The sequence below is a fragment of the Carex rostrata genome, chromosome 23 (assembly GCF_964058835.1).
Source record: "Carex rostrata chromosome 23, lpCarRost1.2, whole genome shotgun sequence".
Taxonomy (NCBI): Eukaryota; Viridiplantae; Streptophyta; class Magnoliopsida; order Poales; family Cyperaceae; genus Carex; species Carex rostrata.
The window spans coordinates 6,682,312-6,709,610 of record NC_135940.1 but is presented as its reverse complement, the minus strand read 5'-3'; the positions used below and the strand labels follow the sequence as shown (position 1 = coordinate 6,709,610).

The 27,299-nt window shown below is 35.6% G+C and overlaps 3 protein-coding genes across 7 annotated transcripts; 1 reads left to right on the top strand and 2 right to left on the bottom strand.

Annotated features, from left to right (window-relative positions):
* The first annotated feature begins 770 nt into the window (after window positions 1-770).
* On the top strand, window positions 771-5,660 carry LOC144574664 (G-box-binding factor 1-like). 4 transcript variants are annotated; one of them, XM_078324673.1, is made up of 9 exons: window positions 771-1,111; window positions 2,186-2,275; window positions 2,353-2,495; window positions 2,603-2,648; window positions 3,179-3,224; window positions 3,460-3,680; window positions 4,266-4,343; window positions 4,605-4,730; window positions 5,233-5,660. In XM_078324673.1, the coding sequence occupies exons 1-9, from the start codon at window positions 965-967 to the stop codon at window positions 5,347-5,349; spliced, it is 1,014 nt and encodes a 337-aa protein (XP_078180799.1). In that variant the 5' UTR covers window positions 771-964; the 3' UTR covers window positions 5,350-5,660. The 4 variants fall into 4 exon arrangements, with proteins under 4 accessions (XP_078180799.1, XP_078180796.1, XP_078180798.1 ...); XM_078324670.1 differs by having other exon boundaries at window positions 2,600-2,648; window positions 4,263-4,343; XM_078324672.1 differs by having other exon boundaries at window positions 772-1,111; window positions 4,263-4,343.
* A 4,890-nt stretch (window positions 5,661-10,550) lies between these two features.
* On the bottom strand, window positions 10,551-15,735 carry LOC144574622 (putative protein phosphatase 2C 80). Of its 2 annotated transcripts, XM_078324632.1 has the most exons (7): window positions 15,541-15,724; window positions 14,787-15,376; window positions 14,106-14,229; window positions 13,089-13,413; window positions 12,253-12,402; window positions 11,057-11,347; window positions 10,551-10,974 (listed from the first exon to the last, which is right to left on the bottom strand). In XM_078324632.1, the coding sequence occupies exons 2-6, from the start codon at window positions 15,289-15,291 to the stop codon at window positions 11,057-11,059; spliced, it is 1,395 nt and encodes a 464-aa protein (XP_078180758.1). In that variant the 5' UTR covers window positions 15,292-15,376; window positions 15,541-15,724; the 3' UTR covers window positions 10,551-10,974. The 2 variants fall into 2 exon arrangements, with proteins under 2 accessions (XP_078180758.1, XP_078180757.1); XM_078324631.1 differs by having other exon boundaries at window positions 10,551-11,347; window positions 15,541-15,735.
* Window positions 15,736-21,223: 5,488 nt separating this feature from the next.
* Window positions 21,224-25,946, bottom strand: LOC144574618 (DNA ligase-like protein). The gene is made up of 11 exons (XM_078324622.1): window positions 25,094-25,946; window positions 24,951-25,005; window positions 24,767-24,866; window positions 24,571-24,685; window positions 24,308-24,457; window positions 23,956-24,089; window positions 22,943-23,576; window positions 22,416-22,527; window positions 22,268-22,317; window positions 21,789-21,938; window positions 21,224-21,654 (listed from the first exon to the last, which is right to left on the bottom strand). The coding sequence occupies exons 1-11, from the start codon at window positions 25,784-25,786 to the stop codon at window positions 21,397-21,399; spliced, it is 2,451 nt and encodes an 816-aa protein (XP_078180748.1). The 5' UTR covers window positions 25,787-25,946; the 3' UTR covers window positions 21,224-21,396.
* Between the last annotated feature and the right edge of the window lie 1,353 nt (window positions 25,947-27,299).

Here is a 27,299-nt window from a genome sequence, read left to right as displayed (position 1 = left end):
CTATTTTTTATATATATCTATCAATCTGTTGGCGGCACTTCACCGCCAACCATAAAAAAAAAAGTACAGCGTTTTGTTTTTTTATTCATCAGTGAGATAAGTTTATTTGTTTTTACTTGCATCAGGATGAATGTTTTTTATTTTATTTTCTTATTCATTAATTACAGGCTTTCAACGAAAACTATGAATATCGCTATAAGAGCAAAGTTTTGAGAATTAAAACACAGTTACTAGTTACTAATTACTGCCCTCATATTTTTTGTTTTGAAATGATCAAAACATCTGTCATGACCTTTTTTTTATAATAAATTGTTTTGAGCGAAAAAGACACCATATTTTCTCGCTTTCATCTCATTAATTATTTCTACAATAAGTTGGTCATTTAAGAATCATTTTTCTACAGCAATTTTGAATAATTAAAAAATAGTAAAGGATTTTCAAAAACTATAAAATTTGATTTTCAGGTATATTTTAACATGAACGGATCAACTATTTAAAATTTAAAATCGTAAAATATGAAAAAAAAAAGAAAAAAAAGAGAGAAGTAAAACATAACAAGTCTTCGCTTCTCAAAATAGGGCAGCCACCTCTTTCAAGTGTTATTTTACAGGCGTTCGAAATAGAGTTCTGATTTCTAAACTCCAGTTATACAGGCGTTCGAGCTGACATGCTCCAGGTGCACCGAATAAAGTCCGAAAGAATACGGTCTCTCTCTGTGGACCCCAGACGCACCACGCTTCCCATAAATCCCCTTCCTCCAATCCATCCATCGATCGCCGCGTCGGACAGACTCCCCACCTTTCGCCACGCTCCAAACCCTAGCTCTCTCTCTCTCTCTTTCTGCACTCCTACTCACAACACTTTCTCTTTCCCTTTTGGATCTCTCGTTTAATTCCCCCTACCAAAAAGGTAAAATCTGATTAAGAGATATTTATTTGTTTAATTTGGTCTCAATTCCCCTTCTATGGCGTCGGAGGGGCAGAACAAGCCTCCGGAGCTTAGCAACAGGGCTGATGTTGCCCCGTCAGCGAACCACGCTGTCATGGCCGCTGCGGCGTACCCGAATTCTCACGAGTGGCCAGCGATGTTCCCTTATGTCTGGCCTGGACAGGTACTGTTTCATCCCGACTTATATGTTTCAGAAATTAATTATACCGGAGAAGGGGAGTACTTGATTCTGTCCGTATGTTCTAGTTGATTAAATAGAATTTTTTTTTTTTTGGAAAAATGGGCTTAATGCCCCTCCATTGATGAAAAAAAACTTACAAAGATCCTAATATGCAAAATTCAAACGTAACAACCAAGACAGAACCACTACCCCTAACTAAGTAAAAAACCCCATGATGCCAGTATTATCTCAGCACACACACCCAGCTTCATGAATTAGATACTGTAACCTAACTGATTGACTCAGAAAGCTAGCGTCAAAATTTCGGCTCACAGATTCATCATTGACCTGGCATCAAACTCAAAATCCCTTGAACCCCTTTGAATGACTTAAACATCAGCTAAGAGTCTGAGTTTGACAGTAAAGCAAAACACTCAATATTTTTGAGGCATACCAATACCAGAAATGTTTTAAAGGCATGCCTCGTCAACTTATTACAAGCAACACATAGAGCACATCTCTTATAGAAAAAACAAAGCAGGAACATCATCACTGCAATTAGAAATATTGGCTGTTTTGTTCGGTTCTGACTTTCAGTCGTAGTTGGAAACCTGGAATTATGTTAGAAGGGTGTTAATGCACTATTGATTCTTCGGTGAGAAGTTATTCAATTGGGTAAATCATTCTTGTTCTAAAGGGTTTTAAAGGCATGAAATTTGGCTGGATGCATTAATCGGGCACTTGATAATTCAGCCTGGATTTAATAAAATGCCCAGTAGTGATTCAAGTACTGCTGTTTTCTGTTATATACTATGAACTTGGAGACTCAACTTTGACCTCATTTGTACAAGTAAGCATTACACGCACAAAAAAAAAAAAAAAAAAAAAAAAAAACAGAGGGGAGGAGAGAGAAAGAGAATCAGTACTCTATCAGCACCCTGGTTCAGAAGTTGTTGGCTTTGAATATAGACGATTATATTTAAATTTACAGATGCGGTAACTAGTTTTCTATGAAAGTCGATTATTTAAAATCGCATATGCAAAGAGTCTTATTTTTTTTATATTTTATATATACAGCATGTCATGCCTGCATATGGAACTCCCATGCCTTACTCAGCGTATTACTCAGGTTCAGGACCATACTATCCCCACCCGTCAATGGCTGTGGTAAGTTGTACATTTTTAAGCCTGCCTTGTCTCAATTTTGCCTTGCTCTGTTTCCGGTTTAATGAGTTTTCTTACAGAGCATGGCTTATGCAATGGGCGAAAGTGAAGGAAGACAAACAGAAGATAAGGAAAGGAACAAGGGTAGTTCTGAAAATACACCTGAAAAATCACGAGATGGAGGAAAAGGGACCTCCGGTTCTGGGAATATGGCTTCTCAAAGGTTTGTTTTGGTGTACTCTTGTCCTTGGTTGATTTCAATCCTTTTCTCTTTTAAATGTGGTACTTATTTGTTACAATTTCTTCTGGTTGTTGCTTCTTTTTCAGCAGCAGTGATGATTCGTCAGAAACAAGAGATGATGATGCAGAAGTGAAGGTACATATTTGTTTATTGATTTCAATCATATTTAAAATGGTTGTCAAGCTGGTGTTAAAACTGAGATGTACTGATAGTATGACTGTACTTTTTGATGCTTTGGAGTTAGAGGATTTCTTGGTTTTATGGTATGTTGCTTAAATGAGGCAAATTAGCGTACAACCAGCAGTTACTTGAAAAGAATGGTACAAAATGGTAATTGTGATGAATTCGCATCCCCTGAGATATCTCAAACTTTCAGTTGATCTGTTCAAAATCAGGACCATTCATATCCTTCCTGCACAAATCTGAAAGCACAATAATACTTACCCCCTTCATTCCGAATATGCACCGAAAAAAAATTGGGCTGTCTTTAGTTAAACTGAAAATTTGAGATATCATAGGATACAGACTCAATTGTGAGAACCACCAACAAGGTCCTCGGGAGTTACTAGTTAGAGTGGCTCTGTATGGCTTGGTACATACTAGAGACTGAAACTGTAGCCCTCAGTGTGGACTAATTCTTCAAGTTTGTTTACTTTTTTCCCCAGGGTTCCTCTGCCAAAAAGAGAAAATATGGCAAATCCTACACAGAAGGTTCTGTCAATCACATTCAATAATATTTATATATATATATTTTTTTCCCCATTTCTCAGACTCATTAGAAAGCAATTTGAACCTATTATCCCCTCATAATAGTACAAACAGGCAGCAGATATTGAGGCTTAGCCTTACTTAAGCTGTGATCTCTACATGACACCAATTTAAAGTAACTTAAGTTTTCAGATCCAACATAGTGTCTAACATTATGATTGATCTGTAATTTAACCAGGGGAATCATCTCAGGCTTTATCTTTGTGTAACAACAGTAATGATTCATCGCAATATGTGAGGGGCAGAGCTGCTTCTAAGCTCCCAGTCTCTGCACCCGGCAGGACAGCTGTCGCCCCAGCAGCCACAAGTTTGCACATGGGGATGGATATCTGGAACACTAGTCATACTAGTGCTCTTGCCTTGAACTCAAGACCAAATGATGTAGCTCCATTTCAAGCGGTATCTTTATTTCTTTTTTGTTTTTATCACTTTTAAGTCATTTTGATTATTTAAATCTCAGTCCTATTTTGTCGGACTCCCTGCCCTGCTTCATGAAAGTTAAATCATAAAATTAACTAGAAGGTTTTTTTTTTATATGCGAAGTTTAAACTAATATGGCATGTCACTTTTTCAGCATTTGCCAATCTATTTAGGAACAAGTGTCCTCTCCATTACTGTAAAAGATTCCCTTCACTTTACGGTTTAAGATTAACTCCAGCTGCTTTGGGATTCGGGCTAAGGCAGGGGGCAGTATTACTGGGCTTTGAGATTTGTGCCAAGTTAAAAAGAACGGTCCAGATCCAGTAATTGTAAAAGATTCCCTATTACAGTACCGGGGAGGATGTGAATTCATCTATTTAGTCATTAAATAATGTAATCTTCTTAATTTTCCAATATGAGCATTTGGAAGAATTTAATCAGATATTCCTGATCTCGGTCCTACAATTCTGTTGTGAGTTGTGACGTGTTGGTACCTTTGGCAATACCTGCACAATAACATGTACAACTATTAACCTCACTGATATAGTGTATTACTTGTAGCAGGATGAGAGGGAATTGAAGAGGGAGAGAAGAAAGCAATCAAATAGGGAATCTGCAAGGAGGTCAAGGCTACGGAAACAGGTTTTTTCTTTGTTTTTAATTGCTTAAAATTGCTTCCTCATTTTCTCACTGACTAACCGAGAGGCGAAAGTTGGCATCTGTTGTTTATTCCTCTTTCTGTCTGAAAAAGATTTTGAGCTTAGAACTTTTACCTTTTTCTTTGTTTGTTCATGGAGCACAAAGCTGAGATATCAACACTCAAAAGCTTTTTTTGTTTTTTATAAATATAATTCGAACCTTAGTGACTTTGATGATTTACGAGTCTTTTTGTTTGTTCAATAGCAAGAGTGCGAAGAACTGGGGAAGACGGTGAAAGAGCTGAGTAGTGAGAACAGTGAATTGAAAGCGAAAATTCTTGAACTCAAGGAAGCGTTGCAAAATGTGGAAACTGAGAACAATCAGCTAATGGTTAGTTCCCACTTAGATTTTATGGTCACCCAAACAATACCCCAATATTTCCATGTATTTGCAATGAAATACAATAAAAGTTCTGGAAATTTGGTTAATTCACGGAAAAGAATCTTGAGCAAATATCTCATCAAAGATTCTAGACCGGTAGTTTGTTCTAAAACATTTCCAATATTCTTTTTGTAATCAGTAATCTGTTGATGATTGGCAAATATCTCTTAAGCATTTTTCTCTGTAAATATTAAATTACAATCAAGCAAAATGAATTTCAAATGCAATTACATGAACTTGTCATTAATAGGAGTGTATGACTCGGTTAATGTAGAAAATTATAATTACAAATTTATTAGCTCTAATGATTTTGCTTATTCTTGAAAAGAATCACAAAAAAATTGGCTGTTAGTCGGTAATTTGAAAAATGCAAGTTATTATTTCTTCCATGCTAAAGAAACATTTCCTATGTTTCTTTTTCAAACTTTTTTTTTTTTTTTTTGTGTAATAGGAAGAGATGATTAAGCAGCATGGACCAGAAATTATGACTACACTGTGCTTAAAACCGTGCTCAATGAATGTAGTCAAGTCAACTGAAGAAAACGGCGGCCACGCTAACTCCAATTAGAAGAGCTTTGATTCTAATTTAAGATGAATCATATTACGTATCTCTGACACGTTCTGAAGCAAAGCAAAAACACATCCCTTTTTTTAGTGAGGGTTTGTTTAGAAGCTTCAGCTACATATACAGTTGACCGCTACTATTTAGGCGATGTAGCTTCTTTTTGAGCTTGTTTTAACAGATTGATGTGGTAAGCTAATTTCACGTTAGAAAGCTAAGGGCATTGTATTTTGACTAGTGTTTTCTGATAATTTGATTATTTGATAGTATATGTTATGTTAAAGAAATGCTTTAATGCGGTTTTAATCCTAGCTTTACATTGCTTCGTTTTTATTGTTTTGGATGTCTTTCTAATTAGTTTTATGGAGATGCTATATTGTATTTTTTTTTGTGTGGAATAAGGCAAGTTCAAGCCGTTAAACATTATTTGCGAAATTTTACGGAAAAGGTTACCCAAGTAAATGCAAGTTCAACCCTAGAAATAGGAAAACTCTGGGGTTCTAATTAGAGATTAGTAATTAAGTGTTGAACAAATAACAGCATTTGGTAACTTTTACATGGAAACTGTAGGTTACAGTTCTATGCATAGGTCATTATAAGTTTTCTCTCTCAATGACGCCCACAGATTCACTTTGTATAAAACTTATCTGGCAAGAGATAGATACTGGAATTAGTAAAGCTCTAATTTAATTCTCTTTATCATCGGCCGCTGAGGAATGCAAAAAATCATCAGTTTCTGAACATGGGTTGAGAAAGGCCCATTATTCACCCAAATCCAAGGTCCAGCTACTTCCCACACGAGTCTGGAGATGAAAAATAAAATAAATCATGCTTTGTAACATCCCTTTGGGTTCAGTTTGTTTTGGAACATAATTCATCGTTGAGCATATATGTAATATAATTATGAATTATTATAGTTAAAATGATCTAACATAGAATTAAGATATTAGATAATTTATGTATTTAATAGAGTGTGGTTTATAAATATGTAAAATAATTTTGGTAAAGATCAAATTATTGATGGTCTGATTCTGAGATTTTCAATTCAAAAAATTATCTATTCAGGGGATTTGTGCGGTAATAGCTGTGACGCTATAAAGCCGCAAAAAACCAGAGTAAATGTGCAGAGATGCACATCGAGTTGGACTGAAAATAGAGAGCCCGTGTAGCCATAAGTGTGGCCAGGCAAAATTTCAGAGTTTGGTATTAAGGCTTACAAGTAATTTTGTGCGACTGTTTGTGTGGTTAGAAAAGGTAGCACAAACTGGTGCAGGTTAATTCTGGACTTGGGAATGTGGGTTGAAACACAGGGGCGGAACCAGGATTTGAGCATAGGGGGTGCTAAATAATATCATATAAAAAAAAATACATAACACACCACAAGGACTTGACTACAGTGCTATGGGTTGCATAGAGGGCTCCCGTGCTACGGCTCAATATTCGAGTTTTTAAAATCCTAACGGTCGATCCGAACCATTCATCTTGTTCTCCATATTAATATGTGTTTGGAGACCAAATTTTACATTTTTTGAAATTTTTTTACTATTTTTTTAGATTTCTTGAAAATCATTGTTCTTCAGACAAATTTGGACCATAAAAAACAGCGATATTCAATAAATCTAAAAATAGTAAACAATTTCAAAAAAATATAAAATTTGGTCTCCAAACACATATTAATATGGAGAACAAGATGAACGGTTCGGATCGACTGTTAGGATTTTGAAAACTCAAATATTGAGCCGTAGCACGGGAGGCCTCTATGCAACCCATAGCATATTAGCCAAATCCCACAATATAATACAAGATAAGAAAATTCTTCACTATTTGATTTCACAAAATATATAATAAATAACTACACCAACAAAGTGTCATGTCTATCAAAATTAAACTAAACACATAATATTCATATATTTTTATTTAAATTTTTCGTATGATTTTCTAAATAAATAGTTGAACCGACGGAGCTATAATAAATATTATTTGTTTATTCGTTTCTAATTCGTTTCAAATTTGTTTATTACATTGTGCAAAGAACTGAAGGCCCAGGCCCAAAAAGATCAAATGAGTCAAGTTATATTTTTTAAAATTTACATTGAAGCCCTCTAATTTAAATATTTTTTTATAGGGAGGCTTATACATGTAAAATGAACAATATAATATAAATTCTATATACTTATTAAAAAAAAATTGCAAAGTTGGGGTGGCTTAGCACCCCCCAGGTATAGGTAAGTTTTGCCTCTGTTGAAATAAGGCGATTTTGTAGTACAACCGACTTGGTTTGTGTGGCCGCACTAAATTTGGTGCAACTGCACTCTTGGTCTGGAAGTGCATTCCTATACAAGGATGGGTCCCTAAGGCACAAGATAAAGAACAACTCACATTTATAAACAGTAGTTATTTTAGATAGAATTTGAGTGTCTTCTCCTTTTTTCTACTATCAAAGAACTGAGAAGAGAAACATGTTAGAACATTTGGAGAGAATTTCTCAAGGACCACATATTGCTTTCTTGGAAGGCTTAATCCATAACCATACGACGAACCGACAAGAAAGGGCGCTTCTTGCTATTGAAGATTTGTCTCGCGCATACGGAGACGACTCTTCGCAATTGGATTCCACAAAATTAGGTATTATGTTCTGCATTTCAGATTTAAGTTTATGGTTTGCTTTTGGCATATGATGGTCCTTACTAAGGTGGGGATTGTTTTTTCTTCCCGAGTGTAAGTGTTTAACCATAGATGAGATGTAATTATTTGATCTCTAGATAAAGCGTAATTATTTGAAAATAATTGGATTTCCAAAATAACCAATTTTTAGTTTAGTAGCAAAGTCAATAAATTTTATATGGACGTTGGCAGATTCATAATCCGGATAATTATTCTTTTTTAAATTAAATAGTTGAATAATTTGATTTATGACCATTATTAAAAAGGATCCCGATAATTGTCCCTGCATCTCTATCCTCGCATTACCCCCCCCCCCCCCCCCCCCCCCCTCTATAATTATCATGGAGGACCACAAAAACTCCAGCACTTTTTTTTTTCTAAAGTATTAATACCTATGCATGGAAATATTTATACCTAAGAATGGAAATATTTAAACCTATAATGTGAACAATTTTTACATAAATAATTATGTCCAATAAAATCTCTAACTACACGGGGAGACCATACACGTTTTTAGGTATGAGTTTCTTTTTCTTCGTTCAATATGGTCCACATTTCTGACGATCTATGTGGAATTTTGCGAATCTAAAACCACAAATATCTTCTACACAATTTTCTCTTTCAAATGAGATCCATGATAATGTACTTTCGAACTTATTGTCACACAAGTATTAATATCTATGCACATAAGTATTTTATCTAAGAATGAAATTATTTATACCTATAAGGTGAACAAATTTTACATAAATAATTATCTCTCCAACTAGATCTCAGACTACATTGGAGGGGGGGGGGGGGGGGGGGGGGGGGGCATACACGTTTTTAGAGGTGGATTTTTTTTTTCCATTCAATCTAGTCCACATTTCTGACGATCTATTATGAATTTTGCAAATCCAAAATCACGAACATCTTCTACGCAATTTTCTATTTCAAATGAGATCTATGATGATGTATTTTCGAGCTCATTGTCACACAAGTATTTATATCTCATCGTGCAAGTATTTATACCTATACTTGCAAGTATTTTTTACATATGACATTGGTTAACATCTGAAAGTAATAATATAAAGTATTACAAGTATTTACACCTTTGCACTTAAGTAATACCTATCTAGTCAACTATTTTTATTAGATAATGGTTAACGTAGGGACGATTGGAAATGTTGATGCGGAAATGAGAGGTCCTCACTACTTCATTTGATATAGGTTGATGCGGGGACCATTGAGGGACTAGAAAAGGAGGCGGTCATATCAAGTTACGCATGCAAGTATTAATATTTTAGTTTGCAAATATTAATTTCTTATTTTTCAATTATTTATACCTATGAAGATTAACGTATGACTAGTGTGGGAACTAAAAAATAAGGAAACATATAATTAGTGAGAATCATCGTACAACTTTCATCTACTGTAGATGCAGAGATAGAAAGGAGATATGAGTGTGGGGATAAATATAATTATTATATAAAAAAAATTATAATATGTATGAGATTAGTATATAAAATATTGGTATAATAGGTAATACGCACGGCGTCTATAAAAGAGCATCAGAATCGAGCAAGTCATGTACTTGCTAAAAGAGACTACCCTTTCATTTCGACCAAAATTATAGCTCTTTTTAGTTTCATGATTACATCAATAAAGCTTGCCGAATAAAATTTGACGTCAGTGACGTCGTTTATTGTTAGATGCTCAGCTATTACCTACTCCAGTTCCGAAATATTTCTAGTAACCGTCTTAATATTTAAAAGATTCCGACCTTACCATCAATTCCTAGAAAATTCACATCCTACCACCACGCAGCTCCAACCTCCACAGACCGAAGCTGCGCATAACTAAATTGGTGAGACAGGCGCGTGAGAACATGAATCAACTCCATTTATAAAAGGGTCATGTACACTTCAGAGCTGCATGACCTAGGTGATACGCAGCTCTGAGGTGCGCATGACCTCTTGGTCCTTTGCAGCGTCAGTCTGTATGGGTGTTATATTCTGAATATTTCAAAAAGTGATGGTAAGATCAGAATTTTGAAATATTAAGATTGTAACTAAATAAATTGTCTACTCGTGATCACTATCCCTAGAACAACCCTTTTTTTTTGGGAAAGTGTGGCAATGTCAATTTCTTCCGTTCAAAATAGGAACCAAGCTTTACACATTAAATTCTTATTTTGTACCCACATTGTACCAAATTCAAAGCAAAACAGTTGCTAATTAAGCTAAACCAATTGACTACTCATCAAGAGAAACAGCTCAGGTTCATTACCAACACAAATTATTATGTCTGCACATACATTTGCACCAAACTTGAAGGGGACTTGTCATGAAAAGCGGAAATAAGATTGATAGGGGATGTAGCAGGCAATACCTACATTTTACTTGAATTTAGAAAAAGAGTTGCGAAATTTTGCAACTTGATGATCACATGATCAATAAATAACAATTATTGAGCTATTCGTTTTATTACTTGTTCTCCCAAATATTGAGCAAATTGTTTTGGGCTCTTGGACAGTTGTACAGAAATTATTTGATGGTTCTAACGTACAACCAAAGGATCAAGCAGCGATGATATCACACAAAAGAAAAATAAAATACAACTAAAACTATTAAAGATAAACAAAGATGCCTACAAGAGCAACTACTATGGATCATGCTCTTGTTTGTCCTTCGTTGACATGGTGATATTATATATAAAAAAAACTACGAAGTAATCTAATCAATAGTAAAAAGGCCTATAAATCCTAAACAAAATAAACATCCTTTCGTGTAATAAAAAAACGGTTTTTCACCTTTCACAAGCTTTTTTTAACTAGCAGCAAATTATCCAAACACCTAAGCCTCCTATACACAACTCCAAACCAAGAGAGACCAGAATTTAAAAAAAAATACTTTCCCTGGTGATTCATAGCACCGTCACAGCATCCTCAGACTGTCGAGCAACTTCAGTAGCTAAATGTGTAACAAGCGCCTGTAATTGCATTAGACTCCGTGAGTCACTACACAAAACACCCCAGAAAACCGCTACAGATGAAACTGACAAATTTAACAACCTAGTCTGAGGAGGTGATGTAAGAGACCACAACAGTGATGTCATCAAGCTTTCCGCCATAGTACCGGTATCCTGCATCTTGTGCTGCAGTGGAGAAAGGGGTTTGCCGGTTCTTATCCAGGGCTCTTTGACGAGCAAGTGCTGCGATCTTTTGAGCTGTGACCTGGGGCCCGAGCCCAGCTCTTACCGCGTGCACAACGACAGCGGTTATTTCGTTGTGATAGAGGTTGTCAAATAGACCATCTGTGCCGGCAATTATGACATCGCCTGATTCCACAGAGAAATTGAATACCTACAGGGGTCAAAAGACCATGTCAGGGGGCATTAAATAGGTCACAGCAAATATTTTACTGTCCGCGCTCATAACATCTGACATGTACATGTCTCAAGCTTACAAATACCACCCTGCAATTGTTGACATGTTGGCAGAAGTGATGCCAGTCATTGGACAAGGGTACCGAAAGAACGAATTAGAAATCAGCTCTCTTCAGCTTAAGCTAGGATTTAAAGATTGAAGGATTTACAAAGATATATTGAAGAGTTGATGGGTAAATATGAAAATATTTTAAGAGTTCATGGATATATAAGATGTATCGAAGAGTTGACAGGTAAATCTGAAATTAGAAAAAGAGTTGAAGGGTGTATATATGATATCAACCCATTTTTTTTCTGGTCCTTATTTTTTTATTTCAATTCTTTAATAATGCTGATAATGTCCATTGAGTGAGTCTATGGTACTATGCATAGCACGATTTGGTCCATAATACGGATAAATATTTTCGTTATCAAAATCCTAACGGTCGATCCAAATCATTCAACATGTTTTTCATATGAATATGTACTTGCAGCCTGAATTATATATTTTTTAGAATTTTTTTACTATTTTTTTAAGATAGGTATAAAATCACTGTTTTTGGATGGTGAAGAATTTTCAGATCAAGTGATTTTCTACCTACCTTAAAAAACAGTAAAAAATTCTAAAAAATATATAAAATTTGATCTGCAAGTACATATTCATATTAGGATCATGTTGAACGGTTCGGGCCGACCGTTAGGATTTTGAAAACAAAAATATTGATCTGTATTACAGACCAACCCGTGATATGCATAGTACCATAGACTCACTCATGTCCAGTCAGTAAAGATCTTGTATAAAGAGAGACACCAAATGTGAAGTATTAGAAGGTAAAATCACACCTGGGCAGAACTAGGAAGATCACTACCATTGCCACTCTCGAGCTGAAAAGTGAAATTAAAATCATGCTGTTGTACAGGTGACTTAAATACTGTGCAGCCTTCCCTAACTACAACGAAACCACTATCCCCTAGGTTAACAGCATGAATTCCCTACAAAATTAGGAAAAAATGTCAATTAAATAAATGAATTTTCATGCCTTGCTGTTAAATTTAACGTTGTGCAAGGAAATGCCTATATTATTTACTTTTTCCTTTTGACTCTATTTTATTAAAAAAGGGGATCAAAACTTGAGACAAATGGACCATATAATGCAAAAAAAAAAAAAACAGAGAGAGAGAAACAGAAGAAAGCCTGAAGGATGTAGGTGCTGACTAACAACAAACACACTCAATACATGTGTGTGTGGAGTGAGGCAACGGTACTATGCATAGCGCACTTTGGTCCGTACTATGGATCCATATCTTCATTTTCAAAGTTCAAATAGTCAATCCGAACCATTCACCTTGATCTTCGTATGAAAATGTACTTGGAGGTCAAATTTATTTTTATAATTTGTTTACTAATTTTTTAGATAGGTACATAATCACTTGATAAAAAGATTTTGGACCATCCGAAAGTACTGATTTTCTATCTATCTAAGAGGATAGTAAAAAAATTCTACAAAATGTAAAATTAGGCCTCCAAGCACATTTTCAAATGGATCAGATCATGTTGAGCAGTTAAGATTGACTGCTTGGACTTGGAAAATGGAGATATGCATCCATAGTACGGAGCGAAGTGCGATGTGCATAGTACCATAGCATCACTCTATATATGCTATCATTTAAATTGAAACCTGATCTGTGAGAGCAATAATGCAAGCAGTTGAGGAGCCCCGGGCCTTGGTGCTTGTGTAAGCCTTCTCCAAAACTATAGAAGGATCAACTAAGCCCTTGGGCTCATCTTTGATTGCAAATACTGAATTTGACATAAGCTCTCTGGCGTACAGGCCCGCATTGACACCCAGATCAGCCCAGCCGCCGACGCCATCGGCCACACCAATTGTCCGTTGGTCAACACAGATGAAATGTGCATCCTCTCCACCAGTTGACTCCTTGTCTGGATGCGGTAGGTAGCAAGATCCAGAAAGAAGCTTTAGTGCCCTTGCCTCAGCGGGTTTACTGTTGCATGATAAAAGGTAATTCATCAAAAAGGAATAGAGGTATAAAAAACTAAGTTTCTTGTCCATATATAAGACTAATAAATTAGACATCCAAACCTTAAGGTATAAATTACCAGGCCTGTAATGAATTGAATTAATTATTAGTTCACATTTGCTAAATGGGGGTCAATTGGCCTTGGTCATCCCCCCTCAGCTGTGATCTCTCACCCTCCCTATCTATACGTTTCGGGGCAAGCTCCTCCATAATTTTGAGGCGTGGCAAATTCCCATTTAGGATGCCAGAAAAGAGCCAATGTGTATTTGAAGCGATTGCAGTGAGGAGGGTTGACCAGAGCTAGGATTTTTTGAATTCTCCAGAGCTTATCACTTCACTAAGCACGTTCTTCAGTCTGAATTAGGTGAACTGAGTCACTCCCTTGGCATTGACGTACAACCACAGTCAAGTGGGCTACTCTTGTCTCAGCAGCAATACATTCTCCCCATTTAATCTAAAATCCCTTTAAACTTGTACTATAGATTATAATATTATAGATAAAATTGCTATATGTATGCTAAATTTGAACCCCCCCCCCCCGGATTAAAGTCCTTGTGTGCATATTGACCCCATAGATTAAAATCCTTTCTCCGCCTCTGATTAGTCTACATAAAAATAAGAGAAAATAGCAGGAAAAAATAACATGAGATGCATACGCATCGACAGGAGTGCTAGAAATTGTGGACTGTTCGTCCCGAGGAGTTCCATCAAAAGACACTTCGGGTGCAGCCCCGGTAGAATAAGATGCTGCCGAACAAGGTGATTTAAAATCTTGAATCCCTGACATTGAAGAAGTAGAATAAGGAAAGTCTGTGCAAGATGTAGTAATTGGCACTCGATTAAAAATGTAATTGAGGTTTATCAGTGTGATAGCCACAGACAAACTTAGACAGCTGGTCAATATTTCATGCAAATAAAAAATGATTTTCTTAGGTCTCAGACAAATTTGGGTTGATTACTTTCATGCCTTATTTCATAAAGGTCCGAGACAGGTTCAATCTTGATGGCACTGTAAAATGATCGGTTACAGGTCAAATTTAGCAATATATAGTAACATGCACATAGTGCAGATAAGTAGGAATAGAAAATTAGGGTAATTTAGAGGAATTGATGCGATTAATAGAGTAAATCTAGGAATGAGGGTCATTTGACTCGTTGTAAATATGTTTTTATCAATGAAATCATTAGACATATAAAGCCACTAACCTTAAAAAAGAAACATGCACAGAGTTTCTTTGCGTTAAAAATAAAAATTGCAATAATAAAGCAGTATACATATAATATATTTAATTTTTATCCTAATATGCTTCAAAAGATAGTAATAGTTTTCTACGTACCTGCCTTTGAAGAGATTGAATTAAAACTTTTCCCAGAAGCATCAGTCCACAACGATTTAACTACCATTTTATTATTCCACGGCTCCCGGTTTCTCAAATTCCCACTCTTACAATAATCCAACCCTTTGTATCCATAACACACATGGGACCTTGCCGAGACCACCAAAGCAGTGGCAATTTTGACAGAACCTTGTAATTTTACGGAATGGAGCTGAGGCTGGCCGAGGAAATAATTACAGGCCGACATGAAACCCTTTTGAAGAACACTTGAAGTAATCCTTTCCTCAGGTTCCGAGCCACGTGCAAGAGGTGTTCGTGTTAATGCCCCGACGAACGGCAATGGTGAGCGTCGATCCCCGGTGTGGAAAATCCTAGTAACGCTCAAAGAAGACTTTGGGGAGATGAAGAACCAGGTATTACCAAACAAAAAGCTACGACTCCGTGCCAGAAGGAGCTCTGTCGAGGTCTGGAGCCCTTTTTGATTCGTCAGATAAACCGATGGCATCTTATTCGCTCAAACAGCAGAGATGAGCTACAAATTCAATCGAGCACCGGAGAGAAATGGTATAGAGAGGTCTCATTACTTGAACCTGCACATATAAAAGGAGGGGAAAAACAACAACAAAAATGGATGAATCCAAAATTAGACAACCGACTTGAATTAAGATTAGGGGATCTACTTCAAAATAAGAAAGAAAAGGGATCAAAATTAGGAAAAAAAAAAAGGGCAAGAAACGATATGAAAGGCACGCACCTCTTGTTCGCTATTGAAAAAAGAACGAATATTTAAATAGCGTCTCCTATCGACTATCGTGCTCCCAATTGGCAATCAGAGAGAGAGAGAGAGAGAGGTGGTAGATGAGAGGGGAAGGTGGAGAGAGAATGGAAGGATTGGGAGCTAGAGGATATAATTTCGGCTTCTGAAGGCAGATAGAGACGGCTTTCTTTGTGCCCTAGAGAATGGTCTGGATTCTCCGATCTTTTGGGAAATGCAAGGACAACTCACAGCTTATCTACCAATACCATTGACATGTGGGTCCTGTTTAAATTTCTTAGTCAAGCCTTTGCTGGGGTCCACGTGGCAGTTATAAGACATACGATCGTACTCGTACAATAAGGTTGGAGATAATATAAATTGGGAGTGCGTATCCTCTGAGATATCTTAAATTTTGTGTGACCGACGTGTCCGGTTCCTATTCGGGGGTGATGTAGGGGTCAGTATTATGTGTGCTTTGAGATTCGTGTATAACGTATTTAAACGGTTGGGATTTTCCATAAAGTCACGCAAATTTTGAGATATCTCACAGGATACGAATTCATTCGACGGTGGGTTGACTCCAGCTTTCGTCTTTGGTTGGTTTGGTTGGGCTTATTGGAGTTGTAATTTTGGGCTTTGTTTGACCAGGGGAAGAACGGTGACTACACGGTACAAGGGCCCCTGGGGAATTTTTTTTTATTATTATTTTAATTTGAGAAGTCAATTAAGGAGTGTCCCACCTAACCTTGATTTGGAGTTTACAAGAAAATGATTTTAAGACGAACCTATAACAGACCTGATAATCATGTCGTATAGTCTATTTTCAGTATATCAAATATATATTTATTTATTCAATTTAACCATAATTGTTGATAGTTGTCATACGATTTTAACCGAGTGGTTGTCAACAGTGGTCTATTTTATGAAATCCTTAAAATAATGATTATCTCTCAATTCAAGCATGAATATTATACTAATACACAATTAACAAGTATGCTATATATTGCACACATACTTATGCAGTTTTTTTTTATTTTTAAATCTTGAATAAATACAGTTGGAATTGTATAGATGTGAATATATATTGAAGTGCTCAGTTTTTAAATAAAAAGTTTTGAGCATATTTGGTGTTGCGTGGAAGCATAGCAAAAGGAAGTTACTCATTAAATTGACTTACGATGTTTTTATTGCTTTATGATTTTATTTTCTTTTAGTTCGATGCTTCCTCGAGTAGTTTAATCCCACTTGCCCAGTATGTTGTTCTACAAATGATCGATATTTTTTCTTAAAATAAATTGAACCAAGTCTTTTTTTTTTTTTTTTCCTACATGCAAATAATAAAGTCATCTTATTTTAAAGCAACAGACACCTTTTTCTAATACAAAAGAAACAAGACCATTTTTTTGTGGTAGAAATAATACCTTTGGTTATCATAAAACTTTTCCCACATATTTGTTATTTGGTACACATAAAATTAGCATCGTAGAAAACAGCTACTTGATTGCAAGTAAAACCCTTATGACGTCATAGCTTACGTAGTCGGGTAGAGTGGGAAAAATGGCACGGCGGAGCTAGCTCCGTCACGGAACAGCACGGTACGTGTTACTGTTTCATGTCATGACTCGCATGTCTGACCATCCCTTGACATTTTGATCACGACACGGCGCGTAATCACGCGAGTTACGTGTAATTAGGACCGTTAGGTATTAATTAAATGGTGAATCTTAAATAAACTAACTTAAATTATGAAAAAATAGTTAAACGTGAGAAACATAACAAGTTACATTTGGACACGGCACGCGAGTCACGGCGTAACTCCCGTGCCGTGACCACCCCTTGATATTTTGGTCACGCCTTGGCACATATCACTGTTCACCTGACCACGGTACGACATGGTACGAGACCAAAGTCACGGCGTATTAGTCAGCACGACAAGGCACGTTTTTTCCACTCTAAGTGGGGTAGTCAATGGATTAGTGCATCAAAACACCGCAATTTTTATTCATAGGAAAAGCAAAAAAAAATTATTAAAAATGAGAACGGTTGCGGGAAAATTTCAAAAACAGGAAGACAGGATCGGCCCATGGCATCCCGCAGTGCCAAACTTCAGTTCTATGGGGAAAAAAATCAATTAATATGGGACGTCATGGGCTTATGGCGTCCCACCACAATATATATTTTTTAATTTTTAATTTTTTTTAGATTTGAGGAGGGATATGTCATGGTGTCCCACTATATATATATATATATATTTTTTTTTTAAAGATTTGGAGAGAGATATGCCATGACGTTCCACTATAATATATAAATTTTTTTTTCAAAGCTAAAATTTGACATGGCGTCCATGGGCCGATCCTGCCTTCCTGTTTTTGAAATTTTCCAACAACCCATCTCATTTTTAATATTTTTATTTTTGTTTTTCCTATAAATAAAAATTGTGGTCAAAACACGAGCAAATTGTGCCAATGAGCCAATCAAACCTTTCCAATTTAATTAGGTCGAAAACAAAATATAAATTAAACAGTACGTAGTTGAATTATGTTGACCAATTATCCAAAATTTAAAAATACATTAATGTTCATATGACCTCGTGAATTGGGAAAAGGTTTGAAACTCCGTCCATTGCGAATACAGTATTTGTGTCGTGAACCATGCTATAGAATCGAACTTGAATTATACCATGACCTATTACTGTTGTTTAAAAGCTAAAAAAAATCATATCGGTATTTAACGGCTACTCATTGGACCAGGGGTGAAAACGGAGCGGATACGGAGCGGTCAAATTATATCCGTATATTTTTTTAGACCTAATAATTTTTCCTCCACTCTCATCTTCTATTATTCTCCCAGCTTTATTTGTTCAATCTTATCCATATTTCTCACGATCTATAAGAAATTTTGCGAATCTAAAATCACGAACGTCTTCTACGCAATTTTATTTTTCAAATGAGATCCATGATGACATACTTTCGAGCTCGTCGTCAAACAAGTATTTATACCTCGTCATTTAAGTATTTATACATAGTATTTTACACATATGACACTGCTGATATTTAAAAGTATTAATATCAAGTATTACAAGTATTTATACTTATGCACTGAAGTATTTATATCTATGTGGTCAACTATTTTTGTTAGAGAAAGGTTGACGCATGACCGATTGGGGAAGGTTGATGCGGAGATGCAGGGTCCACGATTGGGGATAAATACTTACAAGTATAGATATAAATACTTGCACGATGAGATATAAATACTTGTGTGACGATAAACCCGAAAGTATGTTATCATGGATCTCATTTGAAAGATAAAATTGCGTAGAATACGTTCGTGGTTTTAGATTCGTAAAATTCTCCATAGATCGTGAGAAATGTGGACGACATTGAAAAAAAAAAAACCCACATTTAAAAACGTGTAAATTTCTTCTCCCCATGTAGTTTGAGTGGTCCTCCATATAGTCATATCAAGTTAGACATGCAAGTATTAATTTATTATCTTTCAAGTATTAATTTATTATCTTCCAAGTATTTATACCTATGAATTTAATTAAACTTGGAAGACCACAGTGTTTTGAATAAATTTAATTAAACTAGTTAGTTAAGTTAGTTTATGAAAGTTAAACACGATTGTAGATAAATACTTACAAGTATAGGTATAAAATACTTGCACGATAAAATATAAATACTCGTGTGACGATGAGTCCGAAAGTATGTCATTATTAATCTCATTTAAAAGATAAAATTGGGTAGAATACGTTCGTGGTTTTAGATTCGCAAAATTCCTCATAGATCGTAAGAAATATGGATGACATTGAAAAAAGAAAAAAAAACCACATCTAAAAACGTGTATCGGGAGTTTAAGAGATAGGAGGATAATAGGGGGATGGGAGTGGGAGGTTTCATATAATTATTCATTTTTTAATAATTTTTGGATAGGAATGCGAATTGAATATTTATTAAAATAATATAAAAGTATTATTAAGAAATATCAAATTCACAACAGTTATCTAATTATAATGGTAAATAATTTTTTTATAATATATATTAAACTATGAATAATTATAACAATCCCCTCAACCCTGTCCCCCCATTTAACCCCGCACTCTCTCTCTCCAAATTAACTCCCTTAATTGCCTTTTATCCCCGCACTAATTCCTCTAAGAATTTCCATTTATCCCCGCATTAATTATTGCCCTTTAATAACAATCCCCACATTAATTATACTGTCCTCTAATAACAATCCACGCATTAATTATACTATCCTTTAATAACAATTCCCGCTAATAAATATTAATCTGTTTATTGATGTTCAAGAAAGTATTTATCATTGTTCTGACAAGTATTTATCCTTATGTCTGAGAAGTATTTATCATTGTCCCTGACATATAATACTTTGATTTGATTAAACATTACTTATTGACAAGTTCAAGAACAAAGTTCAAGAAAATATTTATCGTTGTTCTGACAAGTATTTACGATTATATATGGGAAGTATTTATCATTGTCACAGATGTTTTACTGTAAGTTGCAATTATGTCTGAGAAGTATTTATCCATGTAACATATAGTATTTATCCATATATCATAAAGTATTTATCCTTATGTCTGAGAAGTATTTATCATTGATATTGTACTAAAAGTTGCAATTATGTCTGATAAGTATTTATCCATGTAACATATAGTATTTATCAATGTATCATAAAATATTTATCCTTATGTCTGAGAAGTATTTATCATTGGGTGAGGGGATTGTTTATTTAATGGTCCCCAGTTTTGCGGGGACAATCCAGAAAAAAAGGAAAATTTGTGCGGGGATAAATGGCAAGTATTTATGAGGGGATTGCTTATTTAATGGTCCCCAGTTGTGCGGGGACGATTCAAAAAAAAAGGAAATTTTGTGCGGGGTCAACTCATAGGTTGATTTATTCTTTCCTAAATAGAGATCATTGCATAGGGATTAATACTTTGCGAATTCAAGATAAATACTTTGATGCTTCAAGTTAAATACTAACAGTTTCTGCGGAGCATTAATGACTGGGCAGTCCCCCCCATGATATTTTTGGCAGTTTGTGCGGGGTTTTTTGCGGAGATAGACCTGCGGAAATTGTTATCAGGGTCCTTAAACTATATAATAAATATCTACTATCCAGATACAAATAATTAAAATATAAAACCATTATATGTATTCATATCCACAAATATTTGGATATCAGATATCCACATAATTTTTCGAGAATCGGATTTTATTCATACTGTTTTCACCACTAAGTCATTGCTAATAATAGTAGAAACTGTCATGCCAATTATTATATAACTAGAGTAAAACTAGCATGTGCTATGCTTAACAAAGAACTAAGTGAGCATAACTCTAAAATATCTCAAATTAACTCAAAAATAAGTAGTTTGATTTTTAACAATTTAAATTTATTATTTGAAATCAATTCAATATATTTTGAAACTTTTACTTACCAAATCTTCCTAGTGAGCATAGCACACGAGCTTTACTCATATAAATGATACTATGCCTTTTTTTTTTTGTAATAAAGATACTGTCGCCTATTGTTGTCCAGTTGTTTGTCGGCAAAATTAAGAACTTGGTAGATACGAAACCAAAATTTTCTGTAATAGGTGGCAGATTTTTCTAATAAAAACATGTACTGCACTTACTGATCAAAGAGAAACCTAGGAGAAAAGGGTAAAAGGACAATGTTATGATGCCGTCCTTTACCAAACAACCAAGTGGGCCCACACCTCCCGAGTACACAGGGAATGAAAAGTTTGCCCCAATTTATAAGGTAGAGCGTGAAAAATAAATAAGGAAGATTGATTCTTATCAACTTTGCTTTATCACCCAGCGGTCAGAATCTCGGATCAACCCTTGAAAACCCTCTCCCTACTTTAAATGCGGAGTAAATGGATGTAGCCTGAGTTTCTGTCAGCTGACTCTTCTCTTCAATTTGCTTGTCAGAGCTGATTGAGGACTGACGGAGGATCTCAAATAGTGAGGAACCAGAACTGGAACTGACACCTGAACTTGCAGCTGTAGCAGATTTCATTTGAGAGCTGCGCTGACTTGATGATATTGGCTTATGCATTTGATTTCTTTCTTTTGGATCCTGCAAGATGTATAAAGGGTTTGATTTCTTTCTTTTAGATTGTACCAGTGGTAATTGATGCCGATATTCAGTGAATTTCCAACAATGCTATAAAAGAAGCATGAAATTGAATTTGCATAAAAAGGAAGAAATACCGTATCTGACTTGTCATAGTTCTCAGACGACTGGTTGTCAGAGGATAACCCACTTCTGCTGTTACTGTCATCACGACCAAAAATGAATGATCGACCAATCACTGCTTTGCGAGATGAAGTCATGGAGCCACTTCCTTTTCGGCCAAAAAACTGTAAGAACCAAATAACATATACTTTAGGAAATTGTGAATGTAACTAGTCTTTTAAAAAAATACAAGCCTGCCCAAGAAAAGTTGGAAAAGGGATCATGGGTGTACTTCTGCAAATCATTTTTCAGTGGCAATCAAATTAAGCGCATGGAAGACATCTCCAGTCTATTGTGCCAATGCATTATAATCAGTTATCACATTCCATGCAGTATCACTAACATATATATCTAAGTTCTATTTAGGCAATATCAGTAAGCTATATAGCAGCTGCTCTAATAGTCGGCCGCATGTGAAGTATGAAGTGCAAACTGTAACAACCAAATATCCAACCTTTGAAAAGCTATTGCTGTTGCTTCCCACAGTTAGCATATCCAAGTTCGCTGTAATCATTAAATTATAGTATAAGATATTAGAAATTTAGAAATTAATTAAATAAATAAGAATAATAAAAAGAAAATTGGGACAAGAAACATTTTACATGCTGCATGATTTCCTCTCCTCTTTGGGGGAGGAGCGATGTTAAGCTTCTTTATTAGACCAAAAACTTCCCTTGACTCTTCATTTTCCAAAAGAGCAGTAGTTTTGATGTCCTGGATTTTAAGGAATCAACTTCATTTATCAGTTTAAAATATACAATTGTTCTTTTATTTCTATGACCTTAATTTTTATGGTGAGACACAATGTACTAGGGAAACAAATATGTAACATGAATACAATACAGATACCTTACTACTAGCCAATTTGAGTAATCCTTGGTATAAGCACCAAAGCAAGTAACCTATTGCAAAATCTATTGATAGTTGATGGACTAGCAGAGCAATCAAAGGTCAGAACTGGACACTGTCCTCTTTGGTTTTTTGCATGTGTAGTGTGTAGTGTGTTGTGTTTATTTGAAAGATTCTACAGGGGTGATTTATATGATATTTACTCGTGTAAAGAACAACCAAACCAGTTAACCGCATCCCATAAATACCAATATCAGCAAGTAAATGGTAAAGTAATTACCGGTTGTTTTTTCAATATGCGCTGGCAAAGCATATGATCCTCATTCTCATCCTCATCGGATGGCACATAAACATCATGATCATCATTGAACATCATCATCTGCTTAACCTTTTCTGAGTTCTGCCGCAAAATGTTCTTCAGACCACCTGCGCCAGCACCAGAATCGGACAACATCGTATCATCTCCAGACCCTTCCCCTTCTCCATCCTCCTCTTCGACTTCATCCATTAAATCTTCCTTATGCAAATTACTGTATTTAAGCCTTTGTAGAACATTGTCAGTTTTAACCGCATCTTGCTGCTCAAGCCACATTAAATGGAGCTCGTTGCGTCTCTCATGGTCTCGCTTGCTCTCTTTGTACCCAGTTGCAATCAAATCTTTCATCACCTCATTTTCATCACTTCCATCACTTTCACTACCTTCTTCTCCAGCGTTCTCTGGGAATCTCGTAAGGTCATGGTCGCTGTCGTCCTCTTCCTCGGCCTCATCATCAACAAAATCTTTTAGGACAGCAGATCTCGAGTCTTTGTTGTTCATTGTGGATAAGCTTTGAGAGCATGGATCGATGTTTTCTTTGTCATTATATTTTTCCTCTTCCTCTTCTTCTTCATCGTCATCTGATGAAGATGATGAACTGATACATGCCAAGAAAAAAGATATAAACTTTTCATTGCTTTCAGGAAAAAAAAAAGAATTAAATAAAAGAAACCAATGAAGAGTAATTCTATGCAGAAGGATGCAAAATTTTAGCTGAGCACAGAGAATACGACAATTTCATCCAACCCAAATTTTATGGTTATGCCATAAGGTATCTGATGAATTTACATTAGCGCAAAGTAGGCAAAGCATAATGAAGTCTGTCATTAAGTTACCACTAAATTTACACATGGCACTTACAAGAAGCTGTTTGATGCATGTTCAAAGTTTTGCCTTGATTTAATCTTTGATTGAGATCTTTAATTTGTTGGATGTTATTATTCATGCATAGGAACTCAATGTAAAATGATACTCACACATCATCAGATGGAACAGCGGGGTTTGTACAGGGCATAGATGAACTAGGTACTTCATCCGCTTCATTGTCAGCTACGTCATTTTCTGATTGGTTATGCTCTTCGTTGCTAGGATAAGCATTGTCAGACTTGTCCTATTTCATTGGGAAACATACATTTATCAATTTTAAGGTAAATAAAAATAAATTAACAATACCTAACTTATTTTAGAATCACTAATCTTGTATTGTGACAACATAAGTCTCTTGTTTTTCATTTTTAGAAGAAATCTAAAGCACTTCCCTCTTTTCTTTTTTTTTTTTTAACTTTCTCCAAACACTCACTAACAAATCCAGGTGTGCCACATGCTTACCTCATCTTTAGAAGCACTTTCACTTATATCTGGATTTGGCATCTGCTTCTCGGAACTGTTTTCTCTGGTCTCATGAGACTCGCTAGTCTTTTCACCTTCTAGAGCACATTCACTGCTTTTGACGTGCATAACTTGATCATCGTTGCCACCCTAGTAAAATACAGCAGTGTTGTTCTCATATGAATATTTTACAGTGCAATTTGCATTAGAAGATATAGATTTTGTATTAAAACAAAGTATATGAGAAGGACCCTTCAGCGTACCATATCCAAATCAACATCATCTTTTGTGATATTTCGAGTATCTGATGCATCAACCGACCAAGACTCAACACCAACTGAAGAATCAATCTCAGAAGTTTGAAATGAAGCACTAGATCTACAAACAGAACCAACTTGAAATCATTACAAGATTTTCTTAACTAATGAAAGCATTTTTATTTTTTTTAAAAAAACATACTTTTTTAATATCTCCAACTTTCTAAGACGAATCTTCTCCAAGACGGACGAGATTGGCTTATGAACAATTGGTAGAGGCTTAAATGAAGCATCAGATGTTTCTACATGACACAATTGGAACCATTAGGCTTAGTACATTTCTAAAATTTATTAGATAACCCTGAAAAGAAACGAAAATAACATACCCCGCAAGAGCCTCTGGGACTCAGCATGTATCATATCCAACTGAACTCTCCTCTCCTGGTAATAAAGAATCAACAAGCTTTACATTTCTGAATAAAGTTTCAATCCATAGATTAACAATGCAAACAAAATACAATATAACTACCTTCACAGATCTTCTCTTGTCTCGCATAGGATCTTTTGACTTAACGTTGGCATTGTCTCTAGATTTCCTCTTCTTTTTAGTTTCCTTCTCTGATGACTCATCTTCGCCATTAAAATTAAGACACTTCTTAGCTGATTTCTCTTGCCTCAGTTCCTCAATTAAACCCCCCTCCCCGATATCTTCCCCTTCCCAAGCTTTGTACTCGCCAGGTTCTGGAAACAAAGGATCCAGACCATCATCCAGTCCATCTTGGCCTGGATCTAGAGGTTCATCCTCCGAATGTCTCAGATTTGGACCCCGAACTTTAGTTTCTTCCAGTCTCTCCCTCCTTAATTCCTCCATCAAGCCACCTGAATCCGGGAAAAACGGATCAATGCTGTCATCTTCTACAATACGCTCTACCTCTACTTCGAGTGAATCGGGTAGTAGTTGTTCATCATCCGTAACTTGATCCGATTTCTCCTTCCTCAACTCATCGATTAACCCCACTGAGTCCGGAAATAACGGATCAAGCAGTTGCTCCGATGAATCAGGAAGTAGGGTTTGGTTTACTGGCGGTAGATCGGGAAGGTGTACTGTGGTCTGCCTTTCGGACGCTTTTTTCAAACGTTTCAGCTTGGGTCGCACTGGAGAGGAGGGTTCTTCGGGTAAGGGAAGCATGATATCGTCTTCTTCGTCGAATGTTGCAGCCATGGCAAAAGTGTGCTCGTTTCAGGGATGGGAGAGAGGAGAGAGGGACCAAGTAGAGATTTTCGGGGGATTTGGGGTTTTTGGATTGGAATGTTTCAAAAGCAAGCGCGCCAAGCGAAAAAAATTTTGCGGATCGGGAATTGGAGGGAATCCACGGGAGGAAAACTTTCCGTACCCCCTCAGGTACGAATCCTTATCCTGTGAGATATCTCATATGATGCGTGACTTTTTGGAAAATCCCAACAGTTCAACTACGTTCTGCAAGAATCTCAAAGCTCAGATAATACTGGCCCCTACGTTTTCCCCGAATAGGCACCGGACACGTCGGTCACGCAAAATATGAGATATCTCAGAGGATGTGCACTCCTCAGGTACTTGACTACTGAGACTATTGCATGGTTGGAAATTTACGGCCCAAATTAATTCCCACTAAACCTAACTCAATCCGGTGCCTGTGAAAAAAAAAACTATACATGCCAGTTTTGAGATTCGTGCCACGGTAAAAGAACGGTTCTGATCTATTTACTGCACCTCGGGTATTGCATAGGATGTGAGTTCCAATTGACATGGTGACCATCAATTTCTTTTCCTTAAAATAAAATAAAAATAATGATCAATTTCTGAAAAAAAAAGTTATTCTTTCTCAACTCTATAAATTTTTATTTTGCAATAGTTCTCGTTTATAAAAAAAAAAAGCACAGCCATTATTTCAACTTCAGTGCCAGAACTTAATGTCAGATTTGCTTGACATCTTTTCGAAAATATATTATAGTTAATGACAACAAAAATGTATGACTTGCGATTATTAGAATTTAAAAGTTCGACAATTATATTTTTAATTATTAAACAAAGTTTTTAAGTTAAATTTTCTTATGACTATTCAAAAATAAGGTGATAAATACTCGGTATACTAGATATGAACACTTTATAATTCAGATACAAATAATTTTATACGATAAATAATGAAATATAAACAAGTTTTAGCTGCAGATAAGGAGTGAAGAATATTGGATGCAAGAATTATTTTTGAAAAAATTGAAGTTGGTCACTTATAACTTATAAGTTACACCAAATCAATCCTTAATTTTTAAATATAACTGTAACCTTTCTCAAATGAATCAAATTAATTTTTATAACTTAGGTTTTTTAGGTGTGTCCATCCAAACTTTTAAGATAGTCAATTCTCCATAAAAACATCATAATATTTAATGAGGAGGGATCGGACATCCTTTTTTTGTGACATCGAATAATATCGTTCATTTTCAAAGTTTTCAAAGTCCAGACGGTCGATCCAAACCGTTCAACATAATGGATATGTTAAAATGTGCTTGCAGATCAAATTTTACATTTTTTGGAATTTTTTTACTATTTATTAAGTATTTAATCAAATTGCTATATTCAGACCGTTGAATTTTTGTACCCGTCTTAATAAATAGTAAAAAAATTCAGAAAAATGTAAAATTTGATCTGCAAGCACATTTTAACGTATCCATCAAGTTGAACGATTTGGATCAAC

Excerpts from the sequence above, each read along its gene's own strand:
- LOC144574664 (XM_078324670.1), top strand. The coding sequence starts at position 965 with ATGGCGTCGGAGGGGCAGAACAAGCCTCCGGAGCTTAGCAACAGGGCT. Across the intron at positions 1,112-2,185 it reads CTTATGTCTGGCCTGGACAG|CATGTCATGCCTGCATATGG; the intron begins GTACTGTTTCAT and ends TTATATATACAG. Across the intron at positions 3,225-3,459 it reads TGGCAAATCCTACACAGAAG|GGGAATCATCTCAGGCTTTA; the intron begins GTTCTGTCAATC and ends TAATTTAACCAG.
- LOC144574622 (XM_078324631.1), bottom strand. The coding sequence starts at position 15,291 with ATGCCATCGGTTTATCTGACGAATCAAAAAGGGCTCCAGACCTCGACA. Across the intron at positions 12,403-13,088 it reads TTATTGCTCTCACAGATCAG|GGAATTCATGCTGTTAACCT; the intron begins GTTTCAATTTAA and ends CTAATTTTGTAG. Across the intron at positions 11,348-12,252 it reads ATCTTCCTAGTTCTGCCCAG|GTATTCAATTTCTCTGTGGA; the intron begins GTGTGATTTTAC and ends TGACCCCTGTAG.
- LOC144574618 (XM_078324622.1), bottom strand. The coding sequence starts at position 25,786 with ATGGCTGCAACATTCGACGAAGAAGACGATATCATGCTTCCCTTACCC. Across the intron at positions 25,006-25,093 it reads ACAAGAGAAGATCTGTGAAG|GAGAGGAGAGTTCAGTTGGA; the intron begins GTAGTTATATTG and ends CTTTATTACCAG. Across the intron at positions 21,655-21,788 it reads ACTATGACAAGTCAGATACG|GATCCAAAAGAAAGAAATCA; the intron begins GTATTTCTTCCT and ends TACATCTTGCAG.